Source organism: Triturus cristatus, chromosome 2_2 (genome assembly GCF_964204655.1).
Source record: "Triturus cristatus chromosome 2_2, aTriCri1.1, whole genome shotgun sequence".
Taxonomy (NCBI): domain Eukaryota; kingdom Metazoa; phylum Chordata; class Amphibia; order Caudata; family Salamandridae; genus Triturus; species Triturus cristatus.
This window is the reverse complement of record NC_140582.1, coordinates 958,974,886-958,994,885: the sequence shown is the minus strand read 5'-3', so window position 1 is coordinate 958,994,885 and position 20,000 is coordinate 958,974,886. Positions and strand designations below refer to the sequence as shown.

General features: G+C 44.9%; 1 protein-coding gene across 4 annotated transcripts in view; it reads right to left on the bottom strand.

The window, feature by feature from the left end:
* Positions 1–12,260, bottom strand: part of LCORL (ligand dependent nuclear receptor corepressor like) — a 605,370-nt gene extending 593,110 nt beyond the window's left edge. For all 4 annotated transcript variants that reach the window (XM_085642364.1, XM_085642362.1, XM_085642363.1 and 1 more), the window contains exon 1: positions 12,135–12,260. Coding sequence is in view for 3 of the 4 variants with exons in the window: in XM_085642362.1 (XP_085498488.1) it covers positions 12,135–12,252 (118 nt within the window). In the remaining variant the exon portion in view is untranslated. The remainder of the gene's footprint in view (positions 1–12,134) is intronic.
* Positions 12,261–20,000: the final 7,740 nt, after the last annotated feature.

Genomic DNA, 20,000 nt, shown 5'->3' with positions numbered 1-20,000 from the left:
GGCCAGAGCTGCACTTTGTTTACACCATACTCGTGTGGGAGCAACTGTTGACAGAGGCTGACTACGAGTCAGCACGAGTGGCGGAAAGACAGTCTAGGGCACCGTGATCGGTGCTGGAGTATTATGCATTGCATTATTTCTGCATAACAAACTATCTTATTGTTGTATCACACATAGCATGGTTTCTACATAACGAACTACCTGATTGCCGTATTACGCATTGCATTGTTTCTGCATAACAAAGTACCCGCTTGTTGCGTTACACATTGCATTAGTTATACATTGCAAAATGCCTGATTCTAGCATTACAAACTGCATAGGATTGCAGTAGGACTGCAGTGGAACATTTAGAAGTGCTCATTAATAACATGGTTTTAATAACTAGTCCCAGAGTTATTATTTGAATCAATCTGCACCACTTATGAGGTGTAATCAAGCTAGAAGACCCAAAGATGTGGTAGCACTCTAGTTCTGAGACATGTTATCCTTGTAATAGCCAATGACTCACAGCATTAAACTATTGTGAATAAAAGTGAAGTGCATCTAAAAGCATAGAGGGGGACTTTCTATGAATACACTGCATCCTTACAGTTTACTGGGATAGGGAAAAGAACCTTCTAGGTTAGACACTCTAATATTACCCCTGATGCTCAGCAAATTTGTTTTAAGCATTTATATGAAGAAGTGACAAAAGACATGGCGTCACTAAGGAACAGAAAAAAGACAAATAGTGGTGGGGGAGGGGGGAGTGCTGTACAATATGTAGAATGTCAAAATGTTTCAGAAGTAGTAAGTTATGCGAAAAAACACCCTCATAGGACTTTGACTTCACGGCTTCCACACCAGTCGGTACATTTATGTTAACTCTTACACCACAGACGCTACCTGTGCCATGGTTGTTAGATGGCAAATGCTCGGAACAGTATTAGTAATGGCATAGCGAAAATGATTCTGTTACAGAATAAAGAAAAGAGGGGGAAAAACAACAGGAGTAAAAAGTGGAAAAATGTAACACTGTTCAGCTTGGCTGTATTAGGAAAATTGTAATAAAGATATTTAAACAAAAAATAGGACTTTGACTTCACACAGTAATACATAACTGACTTAGCTAGTCTTAATAGCAGAATAATCTCGGAGAAACACAAATCACTGCATCAGTGAACTCACTGGTAATTCACAAACACGTGAAATGCCCTTTAGCAGCAATAATAAAGTCAACAATTCCTCTTGTTAAAAATGTGAATGCTATGTCAATGTACATCATGACATACGCATGCAAAACAGTGGCAATACCAAAAAATGCAATGTCTATGTACGCCATATACTATGCACACATACCAATACCATTAAAAGCAATGTCAATATACACTATGCCAAGTGTACCCATAATAAGAATGTCTGCAAATATACCAATGACCGGCATGTTATGTGCTAGCCATAACGAACTCGAATCACTGCTGTCGAATTCACCCCAGAGTACCTACCCATCAACCACAAATCAGAGAAACATGGTCAGACAAGCCCCGAGACCCAAACCCAGGTGTACCGATTGGGAAGTCACAGGTGGGGTTACACTAACCCTGAAAACAAACAGCCAGGGAAAACCCTGATCGATCCCGCAAAAAAGCAGTTACACTACAAACCGATCCAAAGGAAATTGGCCTTAATAAAAAACACATTTGGCCAAAGGCACATGTTCCTAAAATACCACAACATTAGCTACCACTTGTAGTCAGAACACTCAGCCATTTAAGACAGCCTGCACACCTCATAGTGATCACGCGTTCCCCATGTTGGACATCTGTTCGCATACACACTGGCTCCAAGGTAGAGAGCCACGAGTCTCCTTTATAAGGCAATCGTATTCATGATTTATCACGATTCATGGACCGACATGCTTAGAGAATGCGAAATTGGTTCATTGTACCTCACGAACTGTATGTATATGATCAGCCAAAACTTCTGTACATGGCGAATTCAAACGTGACTGTCTATGCGCTCCATGCAGCTGCGGTTAATTAAACAAACTTCTTCCTGTTTTGAAAAATGCCTCTTGCCTTGTACTTTTTTCCAAGGTAAATTCATATCGGAGCAACACTCATTTCCTGGGAGGAATTCTAAACACCGCTTTACAAACAATTCTAAGTCTGCCAAAGCATTTCAATAGGGTCGATATCTAACGAGGACTATTAGAAAAACACTCATTTTCTTATAAGCCAATGAGACTCAGATTTACTGGTGTGTTTTCGGTTACTCGAGACTCACTTTTAGCTGTGCTGTCGTTGGTTGATGGTCTGGTGGCAAACAGATTCGTTTTCACTAAACATTTATTATAGTCAAACAACTCCACGTTAGTCTACTGTGTCAAAAGTATTGTTAAATAACACTTGTGGTTCACTGCGGTATCATTCTGCAAACCTAAGTAATGCAGCAATGTTCTATTTGGAGAAGGGTGTTATTTCACCTTGCTATCCTTCCACAGGCACCGTACTGGTTTGGTCTTTACCAATTCACAAATACACATAGCTCCCTTGAAGTAGCATGGGACATAAGGCTTCGGGGCGGGGGGTTGGAACTGGGGAATGAACATACACTCTGATTTTGGGGGCATTTCTTTTAATACCCACTTCTCAGGAAATTTGCAATCATCTCGAGTTCCCGCTGTAAGTAATCTTTATCACTGGAATAATGGTGCGAAATAGCTTTAGAACCCTTCCCATACTGTTGAACATCATCCAGACAATATTAGCTAGATTTTGTAACTAGACAAAATGTGTTAAATATTTCAGACCAACTGGCAAAGCTTCCAACTGCTTCAGTGGCAGCAACCTAGATAATCACAGGCACTTGTTGAGCTGTCCGTTAATCTAAATACCTTCTTAAATTAGTATAGAAGCAATGTTTAATAAGGACAGTGAAATGTGCGTTATCGCTATTTTCGATTTACGTATTTTAGGACATAGTGGGAGTAGTTGAAGATAGATACATCTTATGTAAAACCATAAAATTGAGTGTTCTTCTGTTCACATCACTGTCATTTTTCTACAATGAAATGTGCTTTAACCCAAGATGACACTCATTCCACCTAGAGCTGGAAAAAGGTCTACTACACATTTCAGTCCTCCTTCACCCCCAAATATGTCCACCTCCACTCAAGAATGGATTAGACAGAACCCAGTACTCAAATGGATCCTGGTGCAACTCTAAGACTAGTCTGACAACCTACTATTCCAATAATTATTTTATGTGGCACATTACCATACCCCGCCTCCCCCCCCTGCCAATAAAACGATCGGAATGTCAGTTATTTTAACCTTAGCTCTCCTACAGGTGAACAGAGTCACTAAAGCATTCACCCCAAAACTGCATGCTCAAATGTTTTCAATTGCATAGTTTGAAATACAAAGAAGACCTGGTCGGCATTCAGGTAGAGTGAAAAGGTTTTTTTTGTTTGTTTTTTTAATTTAGGCTTCCCAAATGAGCTACACTGCAGCGGACCAAAAAACAGGACCAAAAAAATAACAGCATGCAGCATTCTTAAAAATACATTTGAGTTAAACTCATTTTTCATTATCAGCTTTTAAAATTACATTATGTACAGTGGCTTACATTGGTAACTACCACCAGCACGTATTTCAGGAGATCAGGGCTCTGCCATCTCCCTCCCTTTTCTTGTCAGCTACTCCATTGACTTGCAGGAGAAAGAAGATTAGTCCCTCTTTAGTTACATTAAGGAAACGGAAACAAAAACGGGTTAGGATCACCATTCAGTGTATTGACAGCCTCTTATTTCCACAAATCACAATGGAAACAAAAAGGACAGTTGGAAATATTCCCAGATGCTGTGCATGCCAACGTCCAGCCAGACTCGTTGTAGAGCAGACGTATGAAAGGTAGTCAGGAGCACGAGTATAGTGGTTGTGGAGTTTGGGGGTTGGAAAGGCATGCCTCCATCACTCATTAAGCCTCCAATAAGAGGGAAACAAATCTGATCGGCACTTATTTACAGCTTAAGCACTTTTTAAAGGTCCACTTCTCCAGTATTTGGGCAGAGGAAGCAAATCATTGATCTTGAATGCCAACCAAAACATAATAATGTTCTTGTCCCTGCAGGAGCACAGTTTTCTGAACCGCACGTATTCTAACAGATCACATTCAAGTGGAAGCAGTCATGAAGTTACCACTTAGTTTAATTATTTGTACATAGGTGGATGTTAACCAGCAATGTACAAGTGCAAAAAGTGAGGTTTCAAAGTATACACAAAATATTGCCCACAGATGGAAAACATTCTAGAAGTGTCTTACAAACAAGTGTGGTAGGCAAGATTACCAGTGTGGGAACACAACCATCCAGAGTTAATGCGTTTTCACCATGTGAAGAGGTAGATTTTAATGCACAGCAACTTTGAAAAAGAATTGCTGTACAAGATTCCAGAGGGGGAGGGGGGAAAAAAAACCTGTACAAAAATGTCATGCATACGGTACTCCAATACCCAGTCAGTATACCAGAAGCACCAAAAAGTAGCTTGAGGCCAAGTTAAACTTTTTATTGGCACCAGTTTTGTTCATCCTTGTTAACGAACCAATAGACTGCATTCTCCTGACCAAATCGCCAAAGATACGAACTCAAAACAACCAGGTTCTTCTAGTACTGTTCTTATTTATTTCAACCACTAAGTTAAAAGCGAAACACAGGAACCTCAGAAGTTTGAGGGCAAGAAGGAATGAAGCCATAACAAATGCTGGAGAAGACTATGGGGAAATAGGGATGAGGTAATAGATAAGTGATACTCGAAGAATATAACCACCATAAGGTCCAATTTGGTTGGCAAAGGCACTCCGGGTACTGCTGGTTCAATTTAAGAAATCATTCAAGTTGTTTGATAATGGAATTCGTTGTCTCAGCAAGTAGTGCATGAGAACTAGGCTGGTCAAAAACAACGAGTACCCTACAACATAAACTACAAACAAGTATCCAAGTTGCACGCAAAAAAAAAAAAAAAAAAAATCAGAAAATTTAATGGATTTAAACCCTACAGAGAAGAGAATAAGTGATGAGCATTTTAAAAAAATACACAATCCACTGCTGCTGGGTTTGGCTGATCTACACAAAAATATTATTAGGAAGGGATAATGGGGTGCTATGCAAACAGGGATGAATACCGGTACAAGGAAGGGATGCACTCTTTCACTGCTCTTATTCACAAAGGCGACTTAACTGGGTAACAGTGGCACCCAGGGTTTTTCAGCAGCAGAGGCCAAGGACAGGCTTTGTACTCAGATGACAACCTCCTTTATGCAGTAGACCCGAAGAAGTTCATGCCCTCGATTCTGCAAGCCTCTCACTAAACTGGAGATTATTCACGATACAAGACCAAATTGGTAAAAGTGCTCAGCACTAATATTTAAGGACTGGGAGACGAAATAACGGATGTAGAGACAACCATACAAGGTGGGTGAACACTAAATATTTGGGGAACAGAGTTCACACAAGGGCAAGAGACCTTAAACCTAACTTACATGTAATCATGACTGATTTTCAGGATGAGGTAAGTCTATGGAAAAAACTGCCCCCATCGCGTAAGGCAGGTGTTTCCAAAATTACAGCCAAGCTCAAAAATATATAGATCCCGAAAACAGCCGCTATGCAGTCTGGGACACCCAATGTAAGCTACTGGAAGGGGAGTGCAGGAACTTGCAGTGGGTCAGAGGCGATCCATGTACTGCGTTGAACATGATCTGTCGGCCAGTTTAAAATTGCTGAGGGGGGGGGGGGGGGGGGGGGGCTACATGTGTGGCTGTATCATTGAACCTCCCAACTAGATACTAGACGAATATGCACCAACACAGAATGCAGAGCAATAGGCTAGACTGGTCTTGGAGTTAGGTCCTTCTTGCAATATATTTGAAAGAGGTGAGACCGCCTTGCTGACAGCCACAATCGTGGGCCCGGATTAAAACATTGAAAATAGCCAGCACAGAATAGGGTAAAACAAGCAATGGGAAAGCCAGCAAGTTTGATGTAGTAACGCAATACTTAGCACAAAAAAGCTAGACAAATAATAGCAAGCCAACAGAAGTGTACAGAGAGGGCTTTAGTTAAGTAGTCGGAGTCTCTCATGCAGTTCTAATTAAGTACTCAGGTGGAGGTGTAAGAATATATGCCTTGGGTAACAGAGGAGTAGCTCACAGTGCTGAGCCAAGAAACGAGTGACAATGCTTCAAGCCGGTAGCTGAAAGACGCTGGTCAATCAACGCTCACTACATATACTATAAAACCCCAAAAGTGTCTTTACAAAAGAAACTCTGCAAGTTAAACAGTGCAAAAAGAAAGTGAAACTAGGGGGTTTCCACAGTGCAAACTTGTTGGCTTAGAACATATTGGGGGGGGGGGGGGGTGGGAATTAAGATGTTCAGGATACTCGGTGAGAAAAATGAGTTGCATAGATTATCAGCATACACAGCCTTAACGTGCTCTTTCTTCATGCACAACTGAATGGAAGCAGAGGATAGCTACTTGATGCCACTCACATAGAAAGATGAGTCCTGGGAGAATGGATGACCAGCATTTTCAAGATGCTAATGCACAACTATTGATTTTCAGGGAGACTTTGGAAGTAAATGGGAGAAGAATGTAGGGCTCACTGGTAGAATGGAAGGCAGACTTGGGGCACCCCAGAGAGGTGGCTATAAAAGCAAGTCCCAGTCTTATCCAGGATAATATAACTAGCAGGTTGCACAACATGGGGCAAGCAATCACTGGTCACTGCATGGAATGACCAAGGAAGGAAATCGCCTTCCTACACACCTTATGGAGCTGCGGAATTATATACACAGTCTTAACAGAGGTTATGAACACACTATTGGCAATAATGGCAGTTGTGATGCAGCTAACATTGTAAGGGCGCATTCCATAGATGCAGACAATAAAATAAAAGTACCCTTCTGCTACCTTAGTCTAATGGTTGCCTAAATGGGTTTAGCTCGCAAATGAGGCAGGGTGTCCACCCCAAAAAATTGGCTGAGGAGCACAGATCAGTGCATGTGGCCAAAAGCGTGTTTCCAAAAGCACGGGTTACCGGGGCAGAGAACTCACATTCTGGTGTCGTTTGGCACACTACTGTAGGGAGTGCTGAGAAGGGGTTTGCAATGAAGGTAAAATGGTTTCAGCCAGAATCACAAATGTGCCTCCTGTTTAACCGTCTCTTCCGCCCCCCCAATAGATGATGCAAGTTTAAAATATAAAATTACGAGGAACTATGTAATGGAGAACAGCTACATGGTTGTTATACTGATGGTGTTTAGATTGACGGGATGACTGATCTATTAGGGATGCAATGAAATGGCATAGTACGACAGAGTCTGGTTTTCACTAGAAATTGCAATCTGACAGATACACTAAGGGCCACAACCACTAGAGATGAACACACCTACGAATACAACAGGAACAGGCCATAACAAACTTTTCACAGCAGCAAAACGTACCCATCCTAAACTCAGGGCTTCGTTATTTACCAAAGCATTCCCCACCAATTCTAGGTAAGAGGGTAACCCTGGATGAGGAAAAAACAAACTTGTACGAAAAATGTCACGAATAAACAGCACAGCAGCAACAATTTCTGAACAAACATCTTTGCAAACGTACTGGGCGTTTGTCCACAAAGGGTGAATAAGTGGTTTCACTTCCTTTTTTCTATCTCTATTGACAGTTGACCTCAACAGGATTTATTCTAAGTAAGCTGGGAGAAAAATCTGCCAAGAATGGGACAATCACAAGTATTTAAAATGAAATCAACCCAAACTTCAATCAGGGTGTTAAAATATAAGACAATATGGTGACCGGCAACCCTCTGAATAGAGATAGATTACAATGAACTAACAAAAATGCAGACACAAATCTTGAGGAAACTAAAAGATTTTAACAAATGGGTGGTCAGTGTGTCCGAAACTCACAATTTACTTCTATTTTGAGATTAATGCCCCATCAATACAGGTGTCCATTACAAAGATGCAAAACACGGCATGAATGTTGGCAACGCCGCTTGTTGCTTTTAAATTAAGTATGGAAAACATTTAATAAAATTAAACGTAGCTTAATGTTGCTACATCATGGGGTCACGCCAGGGAGAAAGCGTTCTTTGGTCACTGTAAACGCAAATTCGTCTTAAACTTGCCAAATGATATTTGGAGTGACTCACTTTAACTGCCACGCTACTATGCGATTAAAAATGTGTTCAAGTATTTGCTTTCCACACATGTTTAAGAAGGTGATATGCCCAGGTGAGATATTTTGGTTTAGTGCAGTGGCCTTTTCCATTGGTTGTTGCATATATTTCCACTTTATTTTTTGAATTTAAAATACGGACTGCAATCAGAAGTACTCGTTGATATCAGACTTAACTGCACTGGCTGAAAAGATTAATTGCGTAGCACATATAGTAGAATACAACCAGCAAAGAAGGTTTTTGTTTTTTTTAAACCTATTTAACACCAACTAGAAGCACAGGGAGAAAAGCTAGTGTCTTATTTGAGCACGTTACCTGTTTAAGCATTACTTGGACATGGCAAAACATCAAGAGCAATGTTGTATGTATGCGAGGCTGAACTGGTAACTCTTTCGATATAATGCAACTAAAAGAGTCAGATGTGTAACCAAATACATCACTATCATAAAGTAAATTATTCAACAACAAAAAAAAAAAAGATACAGTAAGAAATCGGAAGCCTATTGATGTGATAATGGCAACAAGATGACCAACAGCTGCCTGCAAACTGTTAACGTTGGGTACGACCAATTGGTGTCCAGAAAGATGGATACATGCTCTAATGATGAACAGTATGTTGTTACAGGTGAAAAGAAAGGTTGTTAAGAAACACTTTCTGGGACGCTTCACTATTATCAAATGGAAGCAACCGTTCAAAATGGGAAATGCAAGGTTCAGTACAAGTGCCAGTTGCGTGAATCCTAACAGGCAAATGTGGCATTGCATTATTTGGAAGACAAAGGGAAGTTTGTAAAATGATAACATGAAAGCAATTGGAGTTTATTTTCCATTTCGTTGTTTTTAGTACAATTTATAAAATTAGATATGGCTAAAAGTCACTTCTGTGCAACAGAGCTACTAGTATGTATGAAAAGGCTGTCTACCGTTGAACCGGTTCACCGATTCACAGTTCTGTTTTATTGTTATGTAAATGGAATGGTTTTTATCTTTAAATTGGGGGGGGGGGGGGGAAGGGAAACAATTGGATTGAGCAGAATCCATGAACGTCATATTTAAGAAATGCATGAAGAAACTAAGTTATAAGTGCAATGAAAATGTGACTAATGCACAAATTTTAAATATATATATATAAAAAAAAAAAAAAAAAAAAAAAAAAAAAACAGGTCCGTCTGAACCTTCAACCTGCTGAAATCCAAAGTCTTCCAGGTATATAAATCGACTGCTGGTTTGATAAAAGAGAGAAATAGAAAATAAATAACTGACAAACATTAACTGTGGATTGCTGTACACAAAGTGGTGAAAACCTCCCACAATAACTCAGGACCAAAAAGAAAGTTGAAGATACTGGAAGAACAAAGACCTCTTCATACTGCAACAGGACAGTAAAAGCATTGCTTGGAGCCTTGCCCATACAATACGCAGAAAACTATACTAAGTTTAGAAAGAACTCCAATTGTAAAAGTCATGAGACATTCAACACTGATCATGTATTTTTTTTTTTTTAAAGGAAAGTTATTTCCTTTTATATCATTAAGAGGCGTGCATGGAAAAAGGCCTGGTTAAGTGCAATATAAACAGTAAGTTAAAACAAGTACAATGTAACTACAAAGCCTTTTTGAAAAAGTTTCAGAAACATTCGCGTGTCGGGAATCCAGTTTGACAAATGGGATATAAAATAATTTGGACGGACCTTACTTAACAGCATACCCAAAATACCCACACATTCATGTCATATCAATAATACAGACAGCCCCTCCTATTCTGACGAACAGTTACCATGAGCGAGTTCCAATAAACTCCAGGGAACAGTTGTGGCACACCGAAAGATTATAGAACATTAACATTGCCCTGAAACTGGTGAATATATATTCTGTAGATGCAAAATGTCAACTGCAAACGCGCATTTATTAGCGTGGCGAAACTCAAGTTCTCTAAACAAATGACGTCTGTAGATTGTTGGCAACACACTGGTGCTCTTTTAAGACTTAACTATCACGAGCTTCGAGCAACGCTGACCAACCACCAAGACTACGATAGAGATGGTTACTCTGACTCTACATTACTAAACGCAGCAAGACTATCAATGCAGGAAAAATACCACATTTTGTGGATAACATTTTGACAGAACAGAAATATAGATTCGATGGAAATCGGGAATCCTGGCTACGGCAGGCTAACCTCCCGGATGATTTCTACGGTATACAAATACACATAACATGTGTTACTAAACCATACAAGTCTTGGGTGCTCCAAAAGGCCCTTATTGTGACAGAAAAATAAAAAAATTAAAAGATTACACATTTAAAAAAACTATGCTTAAGAGTCTAACTTAATTTTAAAATAAAACAGTGACATACCTAGAGTACCCAGTTTCTCTTTGTTTTCAGCAGAGGTCTCCGGAAATCCCAAAACATCGTTTTTCACTCGACTTTACTGTCAAGTTGCCAGAATACACGACGAACCTATTCGTGCCGATTGCTGTTTTAAACAGGAACAATTTCGTCCCGGTTAAATGAAAGTCAACACCATGAACACTTGCTTTTATTCAACATTGTGCCACCACTTCACAACCAAAATTATTTTGTGAGGGGGTGGCAATTAATGGGCCTGGCCCTCTGACAACACCGTGGCAACGGCTGTAATCATGATGGTTACTGGCAACAGGATGCAGATATCGCTCCGCTTTCGTGTCTATAAAATGATGAAAATGCACCGCTGCAGATCACCACCAGTTGGGGGAGGGGGTGGGGATGAGATCAGGTGCATGCAGCAAAATAAGAGAAGGGAGGAGGGATTTTGCGGACAGTTTGTGTGGTTAACTGATAGGAAAAGGAAAAAAATAAAAAATAAATAAAGACAGAAAAAAAAACAATGGAGATTGTGGATCAGATGAAAAAAAAAAAAAAAAAAAGAGAGGCTTCACTTGGCCAGAGAACAGCGCGCACTCCGCCTCCTGCCGTCGATGAGCTGCTGCTGCTTCCTAGAAAGCAGCAGAGGGCGGGGGAACGCTCAGTGCGAAGTTTGAAGGATCGGAGCCCGGGTTCAAAGGCGGGAGAGGGGTGTGTTTGCTTCCATGCCCTCCCTTGCCATTATCATTGGGCAGTGTGTAGCCGATTACCGAAAGGAGGGGGCTGAAGGACGCAAAAAACAAAATCGCTCTTTATTAGAGTGTGTTTCGAACATAAGATTAACGGAAGGTCCTCGTGTGGTGCACCAGAGAAAAATAAACAAATCTGAGCGTGTCACAAGCCGGGGGGGGGGGGGGGGTTAGGAGGTTCAGCTTATACACAAGAACAGTTTGAGGGTTGCGGTAGTCCTATTCCTAGAGAGAGACGGCGCTCGCGCTAGTCACAGTACAAAGTTGGAAGAGAACTAAAGCTCGGAGAGCAAATGCGCTGTCAACCCCTATGACGAAAGGGGGAGCTACTATCACCTTGACAATCACACCCCCCATCCTTCATTCCCTTGAGGCAGGACTTTAATGGAAAAATAAAGTTCACGTTGTCCAACCGTCAAAGGTCGCGAGACGGATGCAGGTAGGCCTTTTTCAGTTAAAGACTCCCATGTCCTTATCTATTCTACCACCCCTCTTCCGGGTACGGGGCATGTAAACAACTGCAGCCTCCAAACCCCATGACAGGCGGATGCAGAGGGGCAAAGAAGCCGGCCTGGAGATGCCTTCAGGCGGCCCAGATAGGTTTTTCGAAAGCTGTCATTTTCATCAGATAAAAGGAGAGTTAGTGATGGAGTGGGTCAGGGGCGACGGCTTAACCTAACTACCCCCCCCCCCTAACTCCCGTTGGCCACCTCTTGCTTTGGCACCCTACATACTCACTTCCGTGGAAAGCAACGCTGCCTCTCGGATCGCACGAGAAACTGCGAAGGCAGCTATGGGCGTCTCTCTCTTACCTACACAGTGGATAAGTCTGTGCCGCCAGGAGTCGAGCTCCCGCCGGAACCCCTTCCTCTCCGCCGAGCACCGAGGGCTCCGGCACTGGGCAGCCATTCTGCCTCTTCCCTTTTCCATCTGCGTGTGACGTCACTAGCCCTCATTTACATACGGCGGCGGGAGGAGCACGTCTGGTGATTGACACCTGTCGTGAGGGGTGACGTCACGGGCGAGAGCCTACATCAGCCACCCTCCTCCAGTCTTCATGAGCAGCTGACCATTGACAGCATATAAATAAAATGCTGGGCTATATGGGCGGGCTCTCATGCGGCTTAGGAGGCGGCCATGTTGTGGTGTAGGTAAACTATCTACGTCCAATGGAAGAATTGAACGGCGGCTCAGGCTTCGCCCTTTTCCCTTAAGCCCCGCCCTTCCGACCGTTAGGTACAGTAAACATACACTTAACGTGGCCGTCAACTTGACAGCGTGAAGCGTCAGATTATGAAGAGATGCGGTCTAGTTTTTAAGGTGTGATTTCTTTACACGTTTCATTGTTGCACAGTTATAATACCGCCCACCTCCTTTTCAGCCTCAGCAGAGTTTGGCGTATCAGCTGCTCTTGTGCTCTATTGCGGTATATATATATATACTCTTTGTGTACAATGGCTAGCGAACCCCTCACCCAACAATAGATGTCATTAGCACACTCTGCACTGATAACTTGGAGCATCTGAACAGTTAAAATGTGTATATCCCCCGTTCACGTGTTTTGTACATTGTGATCGGCGTAAGAAAGTCGGCGGTAGACCTAAGAGCTCACAAACTGTTCAAAACCCGACTGGCAGTCCCTGAAAAACCCTTACTATATCTTACATTCCTATACTTTATCCTCACACTCGAAATTACGTCAACCGATATATATATATACATAGGTGATCAAGGCTGCGGCGACGCGGCCGAAACCCGTCATGCTGATTGATTGACTGGGCGAAATAAAGCTTAAATAATACAATTTGCACTGCTGTGGTCCGTACCTGTGTTCAAGTTGCCGAGCATCGTGGTAATCCAGGAGTGTTTTGTTATACACACACACAGTTCAGAAACGCTTCGCACTCCAGCCGTAATTTTTAAGATGATTTATTTTTAAATAAACGCAAACAATCATACTGACAAACGCGTTTCAGCCTCCTGGCCTTCGTCAATGTCAGTGAATTCATACAAAAAACTACTATTTAACCATAATTCATATGATTGGTTTACAGCAGAAAAGAAAAAAAAATATATCTATATCTATATATATCTATATTCACTGAAAAACCCATAGGTTTCATGCACGTTATAGTTAGGAATTGGCATTTAAAAAACCTTAGAAATTCAGGGGCGTTATAGTTAGCTGGACATTTCCCTCGTACAAAACCCTAGAAATTTCCCCGTTATAGTTAGTTCAGCTAACTATAACTCGCGCCCCCGCAATGCACTGCTGATGACGTCACATATTACATCACTCATGACATAGTCAGTGACATCACTGATGACATCACTGATTACACCTCAAATGGCATCACTGATGACATCACTGATGACGTCATCCAGTGAGTCTGTGTTTCTGTAAAGTTTAAATATGTTTAATATATATGGGGAAAGGCCTATGGAAGAATGAGTGGGTGTATAAGTGTGTGAATGGATGATTTAGTAGGTGTGTGACTGACTCTATAAGTGAGTCATTAAACGAATCTTACTGCAGACTAGTGACTAAACTGTGTGAATATCTGTATCTGTCTATCTGTTGTTGTATAAGTGGCTGCATGGTTTTGTGAATAGCTATATGAGTGTCTATATGGGTTATTGATTGGTTGTCTGAGTATCTGTATGGGTGCCTGAGTGTTTGTGTGGGTAGGGTGTGTATGACTGTGCATAGACGCGTGAGTGGGTGATTCTATGGGTGCATGGTTTTAAGAGTGCATCTGTGATGGACTGCATGGGTGGGTGAGTGTGTGTATGGTTGTGTTAGTGATTGAATGTATATCTCAGTGGTACATGTGACAGTAACTACATATGTGAAAGGCAGTATATATGTGTGTAAGAGTATATAACTGGCTATATGTGAGAGTGTGTGATTGTGAGAGTGAGTGTATGTATGAGTGTGTGCTTGTATCATTAATTGTATAAAAGCGTAAGAATGTGGTAGTATTTTTATGAGTAACTGAAGTTGTGTGTGTATAACTGGATAGGTGAGTAAATTGGACTGTGATTAATTATTTGCATGACTGACTAGGTGTGTCAGTACCTCAATGGATGATTGGCGGTGTGTGAGTGTCTATATAGGTGTATAAATGCATATGATCGTCCTGTACTGAGTGACTGTAAGTATGAGTGACTGTACAGGTCAGTGAGTGATGGTGTATGTAGACCTAAGAGTCAATGAGTGTGTATGTAGTTATTGGTATTGGAGTATCTATGGTTTTCAAAATAGCCGTCTGAAATTTTGAGTCAGTGTATCAAAGGTTATATTAGGGTATGAGAAGATGCACAAATTTATCACATGGATGACGTCATCAGTGATGTCATCAGTGATGTCATTTGAGATGTCATCAGTGATGTCATCAGTGATGTCACTGACCATGTCATGAGTGATGTAATATGTGACGTCATCAGCAGTGCATTGCGGGGGCGCGAGTTATAGTTAGCTGAACTAACTATAACGGGGGAATTTCTAGGGTTTTGTACGAGGGAAATGTCCAGCTAACTATAACGCCCCTGAAACCTATGTTTTTTTTTAGTAAATTTCTAAGGTTTTTTAAATGCCAATTCCTAACTATAACGTGCATGAAACCTATGGTTTTTTCTGTGAATTTCAAAGGTTTTTTAAATGCCAATTCCTAACTATAACATGCATGAAACCTATGGTTTGTCAGTAAATTTCAAAGGTTTTTTAAATGCTAATTCCTATCTATAACTTATCTCTAAAGCTATGATGTTTAATGATTTTCATTGGATTTCTAAATTTTTGTATTTCAGTGTGTCAATTCCTTTAATTATGTTTTTTTAAAATACTTTTTTTTTTTTTGAAACCGTTTATTACAAAACTCAAAAAATATACAAAGATGGGCCTACAACCTTCCGGCCGGCCGCTAGTAAACAAAAGGAGCATATGATACACATTGTAGAGCGCGTGTTGCGGCTAAGGAAGATGCACAGGAGTTAGCAGCGTTGATAGCCACACCATCCGGACCCCACTGTACGGTTTCATTTTAAACTGAAATAACAACCAGAAAAAACAAAAACCACAAGGCAATCTACAATCAGAAATAGCAGCATGTGCTCCCCTGAGAGGGGGGCCCTACCAATCCATAGGAGTATCAAGAAGGGGAAGAGATCAGGATTAGGGCTGGGTAAAACTCAATGCCCGGAACAGGGAAGATGGGTCGGCTACGGGGATGGGGCAGGCGACGGATCAGGCAATAACGGTGGAGTACAGATTCCCCCGCGGTAGGCGTTCCAGGGGCCCCAGACTTTCACCCATGTCCCAGGCTTACCTCTCGCAACATACACCACCTTTACCCGAAACATGCACCAATCTATATGTTCCTTCCAGGCCGAGACAGTCGGGGACCTCTGAGATCCCCACAGTTGAGCAATATCACGCTTGGCCACCATATATCCCAGAGTCACCCACCACGTCTGTGGCGCCGAGTAGTCGGTAGGTTCCCACACATTCAACAGGCATCTCCTCGCTTCGGGTAGCAGCACAACATGCGTAACCACACGCAGGACCTCATGCACACCACGCCAGAATCGCTCCACCTCCGGGCATTCCCACAATATATGCAGAAAGATCCCCAAAGCGCCACACCCACGCTTACACAACCCGTCCACAGCATAGCCCATACGCAGAAGCCTCGGCCCCGTCATGTAGACTCTGTGGAGTATCTTGAGCTGGACGAAGCGAAGGCGGGCCGGTATGGCCACCTCTTTCGGGGAGGCCACCGCAAGGGTCCAGTCCTCGTCGTCCAGCTCCAGTCCATCGGCAACCCAAGCCTCACGAAGGGCAGTCAGCAATCCCGTGCGGTCATTGATCAGTTTTTTGTAGATCAGTGAGATCGTGCTGTCCGGAACGTGTCCATCCAGCACTCTATCCTCAAGGGGGGAACACTCCGGGATGGATGCAACGTCCGGGAAGACGGAGCCCAGTGCATGACGGATCTGCAAATACCGAAAGTACTCCCTGCCATGCAAGTGGAATTCCGTCTGCAGCATCTCGAACGTTTTAAATCCTCCCCTCGTCCAGAGATCCCCCACCTTGCTAATGCCTATCATGTCCCACTTCTCGAAGCCCTTCGAGGTCCACAGGGAGCCCAACTGCTCGGACGCGTATAGTGGTGACGCCCGGGTCAGACGATCCTTCCACCCCATCGCCACATTAGCCGCGTGCCACACTCGCACCATGACACGCGTGGGGCCGGTCAGCCGAGCGTCGGGCGTGCTGGAGTAGAGCGCTCGATTATAGTCCCCACCCGGGAGTAGCATCTTATCCATTTCGAATGCCGGGTTTAAAGCGGGCCCATACAGGCCGTGATTAATCGCAGCCAGCTGGGAGGCCCAATAGTATCGTTTGATATCCGGGAGGGCTATCCCGCCATCATACCATGGGAGCGTCAGCTTCGCCAGGGCGATACGCGGCCTCCCGTCCCAGAACAGGCGGCGCTGCAAACTCTCCACCTCACGGAAGTAGCGCGCTGGGACGGGGTCCATAGTATCGTTTGATATCCGGGAGGGCTATCCCGCCATCATACCATGGGAGCGTCAGCTTCGCCAGGGCGATACGCGGCCTCCCGTCCCAGAACAGGCGGCGCTGCAAACTCTCCACCTCACGGAAGTAGCGCGCTGGGACGGGGTCCATAGTATTCTGCAAAGCGTAGAGGAAGCGCGGCAGAGACATCATCTTAAACAATGCCGCCCGGCCGAGCGGCGAGAGCGGCAAGCGCCGCCAGCGCGTGACATCTTCCTTCAGGCGCTGGAGGGGGGGAAGCAAGTTCCGATCATACCGGGCCTCCGGGTCCAGAGTAATGAAGACACCCAGGTACCGAAATCCCTGCGGGGCGATCTGGATCGGACAGCCCCGCGGGAGAATGGGCGCCTCCCCAGAGAGAACATACACGCACGATTTAGCCCAGTTGATGACAAGGCCGGAGTTACGACCAAATGAATGCAAAACATCAACCAGTACTATAAGTGAGTTACGTGGGGAAGCTAGGTACAAGAGGATGTCATCAGCGTATAGGGATACGCGGTCCTCATGCTCGGGGGTCCAACGGAGACCACGGATGGAAGGCTCCCACCACAGCCACTCTGCCAGGGGCTCCAAGGCAAGCGCAAAAAGGAGCGGCGATAAGGGGCAGCCCTGCCGCGTGCCCCGGCCCAGCTCGAACGGAGCCGATACTCTACCGTTCACCACCACCTGCGCCAATGGGCCCGAATACAGCAATTTGACCCAACTGATGAACCCTGCGCCAAAGCCAAACTTCGCCCAGATGTATGGCCATTCAAGCGTATCAAACGCCATGGTGGCGTCCAGGGATGCCAAAATGGCCGGCTCCCGTATGTACTGAACACGTGCAAGCACCCCATGCAAACGCCGCAAGTTAAGAGCTGTGTTACGATGGGGAATAAAGCCGGACTGATCCTGGTGAACCAGTTCGCCCACCACGCCGACCAGCCGATTGGCCAGGACCTTGGCGAGAATTTTAGGCTCCGCGTTCAGTAGCGAAATGGGCCGATAGGATGTAACCCGGTCCCGAGGTCTCCCCTCCTTGTGGATAACCACGATTGTAGCCAGACGCTGGTCCAGCGGGAGGGAGCCCACCGAATGGGCCTCCAGGAACATCGATCGGAGATGTGGTGCCAGCGTATCCGGTCTCAATTTGTACAACTCGATGGGGAGACCATTAGGACCCATGGCCTTGCCGGAAGCGATCGAACGTATGGCGAGGGCGATTTCGTCGGAGGTTGGGGCGGCGTCCAACGACACTCTGTCCTCCTCCGAAAGGGAAGGCAGCGCGATATCCCTGAGCAGGGTACGGGAATCCTCTTCAGAGCAGGAAAACACCGGGGAATACACCCCACGGAAATAGTCCGCGAAGCAGGAGACAATTTCTTCCGGTTCAGTAACACACACACCGTCTGTTTTCTCAATCAGCGGGACTACACGACTCGCTCTCTCCTTTTTGTCCAGCCACGCAATCAATTCACCAGCCTTATCACCCACATCATACAATCTCCCCTGTTGCTCTCTACTGAGGCCCCTGGCTGCCTCTGTGACGAGGGCCCTATAGGCCGCTTGCTTGAGTTGGAGGACATGCAATACGGCATCCGTCACCCCACTTTCTAGATTACCCTCCAACTCGGCTATCTCAGCTTCCACCCGGGTCACTTCCTCCCGCTCGCGCCTCCGGGTGTGGGAAATGAGGGACAGGGCCTCTCCTCGTAGTACTGTCTTGAATGCCTCCCACAGTGAGACAGCCGAAGACACGGACCCCACATTCTCGTCAAAGTAGCGCTGGAGGGATTTAATCAATTCAGCGCGAATAGTGGGGTCGCGCAAGTACCAGGGATTGATCGGGACCACCCTACCCTCACCCCTCGGAAAAAGGTCCAGGTGTAACAGGAGCGGGGAATGGTCCGAGATACCCCGTGCCAAATGGCGCACCTCTCCCACCCACCCAACATAGGCCGCCGGGACCAGGACATAATCTAGTCGTGAGAGACTACCATGGGCCCCCGAATGGAAGGTATACTGTAACTGCGTGGGATGTTTTAAACGCCAGCAATCCACCAATCCCAAAGTGTCCAATAGACCAGAGAGCCACGCTTGGGCCCGGGGGAGGTCCCTAGGGGGGTGACGATCCACAGTCCCGGAAACCACCGCATTGAAATCCCCCCCCACCACCAGAATCCCCCCCGGAAGGCCAAGGAGGAGGCGCCCCAGGTCCGCAAAGGTAGTCGACTGCAGCCCCGGTGGGACGTATACTGACACAAAAACCACCACTTTGCCCTCCATCCTTCCCACCAAGACCGCGTAACGTCCCCTGTCGTCATGGAGCACCTCATCAATCTCCAGCGGAAGCGAGTTCTTAATCATGATGCCCACACCCCTTGAGCCAGACGTAAAGCCCGAATGGGCCACTAGGCGATAGCCACGCCGATTCATGGCGCAGAAGGAGTTGCCAATGAGGTGTGTCTCCTGCAGAAAAACTACATCGGGCGAGATTCGCTTCAAGAACTGCAGGACCACCCCACGTTTAATCCTGTCCCCCAGTCCATTCACGTTCCAGGACAACAGAGTTAGTTACCTACCCCCCATCATAGACAAGAGCCACCATTCGTCCCCCCGAAGAGCACTATAGAGCTAGCACAATGATACTTTTGCCTTGTGGTGAAAACGAACAACACCCCCCCATCCCTACCCACCCACCCCAACAAAACTCCCCCCTCCCTGCACCCCTGCATGAGCCCGAACAGCCCCCCCAACGTGCAGTGTGCCTGTCGCCCCATATATATAATAAAAACTAGCTAAGCCCCCTAGAGGAGGAGGGAGAACCCCCAAGAGACCCCACACAACCTCCATAGGAGGGGAAATTATACAGACAGATGCTTAATCGAGAGTGGCAACATTTTTGTCCAGAGTGAAGCCCAACATCACCCCCTCAGTCCCGATCCAGTGTGCCGTCTCCCCCCGCCGCCCCCCCCCCCCCGCCCCCCAGGTCACGATCCCCAGACAGAGTGTCCAGCCAGTCTCCGGCCGCTTCGGGGCGATCAAAAAAGTGCGTGCGACCCTCTACCTCCACTCGCAGCTTGGCTGGGAAGAGCATTGCGTATTTAAGGTTCAA